Source organism: Sapajus apella, unplaced genomic scaffold (genome assembly GCF_009761245.1).
Source record: "Sapajus apella isolate SASKATOON/1434 unplaced genomic scaffold, GSC_monkey_1.0 scaffold772, whole genome shotgun sequence".
NCBI classification, from domain to species: domain Eukaryota; kingdom Metazoa; phylum Chordata; class Mammalia; order Primates; family Cebidae; genus Sapajus; species Sapajus apella.
In genome coordinates this window covers 1-9,962 of record NW_022437698.1, presented here as the reverse complement: position 1 = coordinate 9,962, position 9,962 = coordinate 1, and the positions used below count along the sequence as shown (strand labels likewise).

Below are 9,962 nucleotides of genomic sequence, written 5' to 3'. Positions count from 1 at the left end.
GAATTTATATAAAGTATTGTCCTGTGTCTGAAATGAGTGGTTTCACATTATTCGGTACTTCCCTTCTTTACATCCTCTTTTCTACTCAATTCAGTCCACCATCAACTCAGGTCTCTGAATCCCACTCAAGTCACCATTTGCCATAAATCAGTGAAACCTGAAGACTCCCTGCCTGTGGTCAGCCAGTCAGCTTCCCTCAGTACCAAGATTTCGCCTCCACAAACGCTCCACTCAGGAACACAGACTACTTTTCTTCCAGTACTGAGACTACAGACACCATTGCTGCCTTACATTTCCTAACGCAGGATCTCATAATATTTAGTCCAGACAAAGTCACGGGGCACGCTGAAATGACAAATCCTGCTGTGTCTTTGGAGAAATTCATATCTTCAAAAATAACCCATGCTCACTTTGTCCTATCACTGGTAGTATATGTACACTTTGTCTCCTCTTTCCTTTCCCAGGGTTAAGCCTCTAGGATGGGGATTGGATTGTCCTCATCTCATCACTAAAAGATAAATGGTAATGCAACATAGCTCTGTTTCCCAAAAGAGAGGAAATGTTGATAAAAGATTGTGTCCGAGACCATAGAAGTCACCATCCCCTATATCCCAGCCCAAGGAGAGCCTGTTCCCAGAGTGGAGGCTCTCCAGAGCAGCTGCCCTGCACTTACGGGGAGAGTCTCTGCCCTCAGCCACTGGGGTGCTCAGCATCGCCAGCATCAAGGTCACAGCCGTTGCCCGAAGTCCTCCGGGGATCCACAAAGCCTTCTTCCAAGACATAATTGAGATGAAGGGAAAAGTAGTGGTAGTCAACACAGCTCGGAACTGGTGGATCTGATGTACCTGCCAGAAGGAATAAAAACCTCTGGATGTTTCCGTGCGTGGTAGGATTGGATGGTCCCTTGAAAAGGAACCAATCAGCACTGGAGCTGAAGGACCTCATCTGTATCTGGGCAGACATTTTTGTGTGAAGGTCCTCAATCCAGTGCCTAGACTGTGTGATTTCTTCAAATTGCACCGGATGAACATTTGAGGTGAAAATTCCTTCTCAATTATAGAACAGCTGAAGATTGAATGCCTAAGGGATTTTAAGAAGCAAAAGAAAAATGCGATTCAACAGTAAACGTCTTTGTAGTATTGATTAAAAACCGGTTGTTTTTATACTTGGGATTTTTAATAGGGCAAATTAAGTGGGAATCATATTTCAGGGGAGATAAAATTGCTGTCATAGAAATTGTTACTGCTGTTGTCTCAGACACCCTGAGGAGTCTTAAGTTTTGGTGAGAGAAGCAAAGTTCTTAGAAGGAAGTAATGGTGGTGAGTTGCAGTTCCACCACTAATGTGCTTTAAGAGAGTCAACAAATTACTGAATTTATTTTTGCCCCAGGCTTCTCTTTGTAAAATGTGGATCATGTTTCATGCATTTTACATCTAGATCTTCACACATATAAATTTAAGATTAATATGACTTGTTTAATATTACAAAAGTCTCCTCAACTGTTACATGTAACTATCCGGTTAATATGTGGAACAAAAAAAAAAAAAGCAAAAAAAAAAAAAAATTGACACCACCCATGCTGTTAAATGATTCTTCATCAGGCAAGAATATATTGTATTTATGCTCTTCGAGTGAAAGTATTTGAAAAGTTAATTAAGTCGACATTTCTTTTTTAAGTTCTTAGCTGTTTAAATCCTCCCTGAACCATGAAATAAGTGCATCTGATATCAGCAAAGACACAATATGCAAGCCTTTAGAGTATTCAGAAGACACAGTCATGTTTAGTTTTGAGGAGAGAGAGCAAAAGCTGTGGAGAAACATTTCCTGGTCCTGAGTAGTATTAATGATGGAGAAAATGTTTAGAGTCACAGATTGTACCGTGCCAGCCCTAAACATCAAATGGCAGAGGTATCAATGTGGGTTTTTTAATTCTGTATTTTTTTATTTAACACTTCCTCATGGACATATCTACATCAGTGTGTTTTCATAAATCAACTTATAACTTATCAGGCTCCTCTTGCCAGTGACTAGGGGCAGTACTAATGGTTATGAAGCAATTAGAACAATGCCTGGCAAACATTATTTCTGACCCCAACCAAGACAATAAATATCTCCACCTCTCTTCTTCTCTCCCTTTCTCTGTTTCTCTTCCCCAAATTTCAGGTTCTGCTTTTAAAGCAGAGAATACAATCTAAAATCAGAATATAAGTTTACCACGTAAAAAGAAAGGGAAGAGGCAACAGCAGGAGGTTTGCAATAGTGGCACAGGAAAGCGTTGAGTCACTCCAATATTCTGTATTATTCAGTGCATAGTTTAGAGCACCTGAGACTGGGAAAGTTGCCACTGGGCGTCCAGCAGCAGTGCTGTATGGTGTACTCAGGATCAGAGTAACCTCAGTCTAAGGAGAGTCTCCACTGCTGTGATGCATGCATAAAGGAGGAACCATGTTCACATCTGGAATGGAGGTGGGGGCAAGGAAAAATAAGCAGACAGACCTGAAGATGCCCTCAATGTCCTTCCTTAGCCCCCACCCCAGTGTCCTCCCTCAGAATAGAGATCTCTAATCCATCCTCTCCTTCCTGTCTAAGGAAAAAATTTCCCATGGGTTTATTCTGAGGCAAAGGCTGCGTCAGACCTGGGGATTCCCCAGTGTCACAGGCCTCTTCGCACAGACTTTTCAGCTAGCAACAAGTGTTGCTTTACAGCCTTTTTCTGATTGGCTAAAACCTCACCGGAAAGGTTTTGCTTTGGGCTTCTGCCAGCTGTGTCTGCCTGACCCAGCCTTCTCTATCGTTTTCTGCCCTGGGCCTATCCCTGCTGCTTTATTCAGGGCATTCAGGCAGAAGAAGGCCAGAAAAGAAATAAACTAGGTTAAGCATCCTTATTCCATGTGCCTCACCTGAATCGCCTGCCTGGCCTTTGTGCGGGCAGAGCAATTACCGTGAGGCTGTGCATATCTCATGTTGGTAGATGAGCTAAAAAGTCACTGCCATTAGTGGGGGGGCCGTATCAGGGTTACAGTAGGGACACTCTTTTCAGGGGACATCCTCTCTTCCTTCAGGGTGGAAGAAAAAGCCGTGGACTCCTTTGTGAAAATCAAGGGAGAAATCATCTTCCCTGGTCAGCATCTCTTGGAATCTGTTCTTGGTCAGTGGTATTGAATGTGAACATAGGAGCCACCCTGTCACCAGAAGGACCATCCAGGACCCTGCCCTGCATTTACTTCAGGAATCAAGAATCACTTTATATTCTGAAAGGTTCTGTGGGCTCCTTAATGCCAATGGTAATATAACTACAAATGCTGTCCCCAGAATATTGTTTTCCTTTAATTAAAATTTATCAAGCAATTATCCCTAAATTTTTCAAAATCTTTTTGAAGCTACTTACTTATTTCTCTTATATAAACTTCTAGGTAACCAGTTATATATAATAATCTTTCATGGCACATATAAATTCGGTCCTTTCTCTTGGCAAAAAGTTATCTCTTTAAAATCTCAATCTAGAGAATCTAAAGAAAGAGCCAAATCAGCAGCATCCAGAGGCTGTGTTCAGACAGTGCCTCCTACAAGCAGGTGGCCACGGGGAAACTCCATGGTGGAAGTCAGGTAAGAATTGGAGAATGTTGGAGGGTGAAGAGTAAGAGTATGGGGAAAGCTTTAGCAGGAAGATAGAAAATCAGGTGATACAAGGCATTTGGAACATTTGAGGGAAAATGAGGAATGTGGGTGATCTTGGCACAAGATGAAAATAATTATTATGAAAATAATCCTTGAAGACAGAAGACTGGGACAAAATCCCAAGCTGCCTGCTGTGCATATACTGTACAATGAAGCTTTGTTTCCTACTCTGTCTCTGCAGGTTCCTTCTTCCTGTCAATCTCCTCATCCACACATCGCCTCAGTTAGACGACTGGTGATTAAACCACCCAGAGCTAACCTACACATGTCACTCTTTCCAACACACCTCTGTTTGCCTCTAATTCTGGTTCCATAGTGATGCCTGGGATATTTCCAGAGACAGCTCTTCCCCCAGCCTCTAATTAGCAGTCACCATGTTCCTTCATTCCCCACAAAAATCTTATATATCTCTTTGTGAGATCTTTATAATGTCTCCTTCTTCTGTAAGTTCTTACCAGTAAAGACAGGCCCTAATATTCAGCCATATAAAATATAAATATATAGTTCTTGAGTACTTAAACCCATATCCTCATAATGAAGAACTCATGTGTCCAAGAACTCAACTCAAGGTCACGGTTCATGCAAAACAGCAACATTAGCAGTAATATTTTTGGGAGAGTACTTTTAATCTTCAAATAGATATTCAATTTAAGATATTCAATTTAAACCACAGTGACATATCACCTCACATCTGTCAGAATGGCTATTACCAAAAAGACAAAAGATAAAAAGTGTTAACAACAATGCAGACAAAAGGAAACATTTGTACACTGTTGATGGGAGGGCAAATTAGTACAACCATTATGGAAAACAGTATGAAGTTCCTCAAAAAGTTAAAAATACAACTATCATATGGTGTAGTAATCCCATTTGCAGGATGCAGACAAAGAATTTAAAATCAGTATGTTGAATATATAGCTATACTCCTATGTTCCTTGCAGCATTATCCGCAATAGAATCAACGTGTGTCATTCAGAAGATGAATAAAGAAAATGAGGTATGTATACACAATTAAATCCTATTCCGGCTTTAAAAACAAAGAAATCCTCCTTTAAGCCAAAAAGTGACTAAGTCTCAATCAATTAAAGGTTTATTTTGCCAAGGTTGAGGAAGACACCTGGGAAAAACAGAAATCACAGGAGCATCTGTGATCCAGGCTTTTGCCATAGAGGGTTTTGAGAACTTCAGTATTAAAAGGGGAAAGAGCAAGCAGGAGGGGAAGGAGAAGAAAAGAAGGAAGTGTAGGCAATGGCACAAATGGTTATATTCTTGAGTCTTTGATTAGCCTTAGCAAATCTATACTTCACCCGTGAAAGGAGAATAGAGGAAAAAGTTGATTATAAATTGTCTTGTGCTCAGTAAATCTACATTTTACATAAAATTAAGTAAACGTGAAAAGAGGGAAGGAGTAGAGGAAACGAGGTTATGACACAGGGCTGTGAAATTACCGTTATCTGTTTGGGAACAGAAGGAAGACAGTATTGGTGCCTCAGTCCCCAAGATTAACTTTCCCTTTGGCATAGTGAGTTCGGGGTCCCGAGATTCTGTTTCTCTTTCACACTGTCATTTGTGACAACATGCATGAACTTAGAGGACATTATGCTAAGTGAAATAAGCTAGACATGGAAAGACAAGTAATGCATGATCTTTCTTACATGAGGAATCTAAAAAAAATCACATTTCTGAATTGATTTGTTTCTTTATTTTTATTTTATTTTTTTTTTATGTTCTGGAGTACATGTGCAGGACATGCAGGTTTGTTACCTAGGTAAACGTGGGCCATGGTGGTTTGCTGCACCTATCAACCCATCACCTAGGTCTTAAGCCCAGGCTGGATGAGCTATTTATTCTGATGCTCTCCCTGCCCCACACAGGCCCCAGGGTGTGATGCTCCCCTCTCTGTGTCGATGTGTTCTCATTGTTCAGCTCCCACTTATGAGTCAGAACATGTAGTATTTGGTTTTCTGTTCCTGCATTATTTTGCCCTGGATAATGGCTTCTAGCTCTATCCATGTCCCTGCAGAGGATGTGATCTCATCATTCCTTTTTATGGCTGCATGGTATTCCATGGTGTATATGGACCATATTTTCTTTATCCAGTCTATCATTGATGGACATTTGGGTTGATTACATGCCTTTGCTATTGTGAGTAGTGCTTCAATAAACATACACAGGCATGTATCTTTATAATAGAATGATTTATATTTCTTTGGATCTATAACCAATAATATGGTTTGGCTGTGTCCCCACCCAAATCTCAGCTTGAATTGTGTCTCCCAGAATTCCCACATGTTGTGCGAGGGACCTGGGAGGAGGAAATTGTAGGGGTCTGGTCTTTCCCATGCTCTTCTCATAATAGAGAATAAGCCTCACAAGATCTGATGGGTGTACTGGGGTTTCTGTTTTTGCTTCTTCCTCATTTTCTCTTGCCACAGCCATGTAAGAAGTCCCTTTCACCTCCTGCCATGATTCTGAGGTCTCCCCAGCCATGTGGAACTGTAAGCCCAATTAAACCTCTTTTTCTTCCCAGTCTCAGGTGTGTCTTTATCAGCAGTGTGAAAATGAGCTAATACACTCAGTAATGGAATTGTTGAGTCAAATAGTCTTTCTGGTTCTAGGTCTGTGAGGAATCGCCACACTGTCTTCTACAATGGTTGAACTAATTTACATTCCCACCAACAGTGTAAAAGTGTTTCTTTTTCTCTGAAGCCTCCCCAGCATCTATTGTTTCTTGACTTTTTTAGTAATTGCCATACTAACTGGCATAAGATGGTATCTCATTGTGATTTTGATTTGCATTTCTCTAATGATCAGTGATGTTAAGCTTGTTTCATATGTTTGTTTGCTACATAAATGTCTTCTTTTGAGAAATGTCTGTTTATGTCTTTTGCAAACTTTTTAATTAGATTTTTTGTGTTTTCTTTTTCTTGCAAATTTGTTTAAGTTCCCTGTAGACTGTGGATATAAGAACTTTGTAAGATGGATAGGTTGCAAAATTTTTCTCACATTCCGTGGGTTGTCTGCTCACTTTGATGGTAGTTTATTTTGCTGTGCAGAAGCTCTTTAGTTTAATTAGATATCATGTGTCAGTATTTGCTTTTGTAGCAATTGCTTTTGATGTTTTTGTCACAAAATCTTTGCCCATGTTTATTCCTTGAATGGTCTTGCCTAAAGTTTCTTCTAGGGCTTTCATAGTTTTGGGTTTTATATTTAAGCCTTTAATCCATATTGAGTTAATTTTTGTATAAGGTGTAAAAAATGGGATCCAGTTTCAACTTCATACATATGGCTAGCCAGTTCTCCCAGCACCATTTATTAAATAGGGAATCCTTTCCGCATTGCTTGTTTTTATCACGTTTTTTAAGATCAGATGATTGTAGATGTGTTTTGAGTTCTGTTTTCTGCTTCATTGGTCTGTTTTTTTTACCAGTACCATGCTGTTTTGGTTACTGCAGACTTGTAGTATAGTTTAAAGTCAGTCAGGTAGCATGATGTCTCCAGGTTTGTTCTTCTTGCTTAGGATGATTGTTTTGGCTATATGGGCTCTTTTGTGGTTCCATGTGAAGTTTTAGATAGTTTTGTCTAATTCTGTGAAGAATGTCAATGTTAATTTTGTAGGAATAGCATTGGATCTACAAGTTACTTTGGGCAGTATGACCATTTTCATGATATTGATTTTTTCTATTCATGAGCATGGGATGTTTGTCCATTTGTTTGTGTCCTCTCTGATTTCCTTGAGCAGTGGTTTGTAATTCTTCTTGAAGACGTTCTTCCCTTCCCTTGTTAGCTGTATTCCTAGGTATTTATTCTCTTTGCAGCAATTGTGAATGGGAGTTCTTTCATGATTTGGCTATCTGCTTGTTGTTGGTGTATAGGAATGCTTGTGATTTATGCACATTAATTTTGCATCTTGAGATGCTGAAGTCAGTTATGAGCTTAAGAAGCTTTTCGGCTGAGACAATGGAATTATCTAGGATCTAGGATTATGTCATTTGCAGAAAAAAAAAAAAAGAGAATTGACTTCCTCTCTTCCTATTTGAGTACACTTTATTTCTTTTTCTTGCCTGATTGCCCTGGCCAGAAATTCCAATGCCAGTTGAATAGGAGTGGTAAGAGTGGGCATTGTTGTTTTGTGTGGGTTTTTAAGGGCAATGCTTCTGGCTTTTGCCCATTCAATATGATATTGTCTGTGGGTTTGTCATAAATAACTTATTATTTTGAGGGATGTTCCTTCAATACCTAGTTTATTGAGAGTTTTTATTTTTTTTTATTTTTTTGAGACGGAGTTTCACTCTTGTTACCCAGGCTGGAGTGCAATGGCGCGATCTCGGCTCACCGCAACCTCAGCCTCCTGGGTTCAGGCAATTCTCCTGCCTCAGCCTCCTGAGTAGCTGGGATTACAGGCACGCACCACCATGCCCAGCTAATTTTTTGTATTTTTAGTAGAGACGGGGTTTCACCATGTTGACCAGGATGGTCTCGATCTCTTGACCTTGTGATCCACCCGCCTCGGCCTCCCAAAGTGCTGGGATTACAGGCTTGAGCCACCGCGCCCGGCCTATTGAGAGTTTTTAACATGAAAGGATGTTGAATTTTACTGAAGGTCTTTTCTGTGTGTATTGAGATAATCATGTGGTTTTTGTCTTTATTCTGTTTATAATGAATTATGTTTATTGATTTGCATATGTTGAAACAGCCTGGCATCTCGGGGATGAAGCCAACTTGATTGTGATAAATAAACTTTTGGATGTGCTGCTGGATTAGGTTTTCCAGTATTTTACTGAGGATTTTTGTATCAGTATCCACCAGGGATACTGGCCTGAAGTTTTCTTTTTTTGTTGCTGTTGTATCTCTGCCAGGTTTTGGTATCAGGTTGACACTGGCCTCATCAAATAAGCTAGAGAGGAGTCTCTCCTTTTCAGTTATTTGGAATAGCATCAGAAGAAATGATACCAGCTTCTCTTTGTACCTCTGGTGGAATTCAGCTGTAAATCTAACTGGTCCTGGGCTTTTATTTTTGTTGGTAGGCTATTTATTATGACTCAATTCCAGAACTCATTATTAGTCTAGTAAGAGACTCAACTTCTTCCTGGTTCAATCTTGGGAGGGTGTATGCATCCAGGAATTTCTTTTAGATTTTCTAGTGTATGTGCATAGAGGTGTTTATAGTATTCTTTAATGGTTGTTTGTATTTCTATGGGGTCAGTGGTGATATCTCCTTTATCATTTTTTATAGTGTCTATTTGGTTTTTCTGTTATTGTTTATTAGTCTAGCTGGCCATCTGTCTATATTATTTTTTTCAAAAGAACATCTCTTAAATTCATTGATTTTTTGAAGATTTATCTCCTTCACTTCAAGTCTTATTTTGGTTATTTCTTGTCTTCTGCTAGCTTTGGGGTTTGTTTGTTCTTGGTTCTCTAGTTCTTCTAGTTGTGACATTAGGATGTCAACTTGAGATCTTTCTAGCTTTTTGATGTGTGCATTTAGTGCTATAAATTTTCCTCTTAACACTGCATAAGCTGCATCCCAGAGATTCTGATATGTTGTCTGTTTCTTTTCATTCATTTCAAAGAACTTCCTGATTTCTGCATTAATTTCATTATTTACCCAGGAATCACACAGGAGAAGGTTGTTCAATTTCCATGGAGTTGTTTGGTTTTGAATGAATTTCTTAATGCTGAGTTCTAATTTGATTTCACTATGGTCTGAGAAACTGTTCGTTATGATTTCAGTTCTTTTGCATTTGCTGAGGAGTGTTTTACTTCCAATTATGTGATCAGTTTTAGAGTAAGTGCCATGTGGAACCAAGGAGAATGAATATTCTGTTGTTTTTGCGTGGAGAGTTCTGTAGGTATCTATCAGGTCCACTTGATCCAGAGCTGAGTTTAAGTCCTGAATATCTTTGTTAATTTTCTGTCTCAATGATATGTCTAATATGACAGTGGTCTATTAAAGTCTCCCACTATTATTGTGTGAGAATCTAAGTGTCTTCGTAGGTCTCTAAGAATTTGTTTAATGAACCTGGGTGCTCTTCTGTTGGGTGCATGTATATTTAGGATAGTTAGCTCTTCTTGTTGAATTGAACCCTTTACCATTATATGATGCTCTTCTTTATCTTTTCTGATCTTTGTTGGTTTAAAGTCTGTTTTTTCAGAAACTAGAATTGCAACCTCTGCTTTTTTTCTGCTTTCTATTTGCTTGGTAGATTTTCCTCCATTCCTTTATTTGGAACATATGTGTGTCTTTGCGCATGAGATGGGTCTCTTGCATGCAACTCTCTGAT

General features: G+C 39.3%; 1 protein-coding gene and 1 long non-coding RNA gene across 4 annotated transcripts in view; one reads left to right on the top strand and one right to left on the bottom strand.

Annotated features, from left to right (window-relative positions):
* LOC116546329 (HLA class II histocompatibility antigen, DQ beta 1 chain) overlaps positions 1-864 on the bottom strand; it is a 6,955-nt gene extending 6,091 nt beyond the window's left edge. For all 3 annotated transcript variants that reach the window (XM_032272628.1, XM_032272629.1, XM_032272626.1), the window contains exon 1: positions 674-864. In XM_032272628.1, coding sequence (XP_032128519.1) covers positions 674-782 — 109 coding nt within the window. In that variant the 5' untranslated portion in view covers positions 783-864. The remainder of the gene's footprint in view (positions 1-673) is intronic.
* On the top strand, positions 823-3,687 carry LOC116546330. Its single transcript, XR_004266674.1, has 3 exons — positions 823-1,121; positions 3,063-3,284; positions 3,505-3,687. It is a non-coding gene; the product is annotated as an uncharacterized LOC116546330 (long non-coding RNA).
* The last annotated feature ends 6,275 nt before the right edge of the window (positions 3,688-9,962 follow it).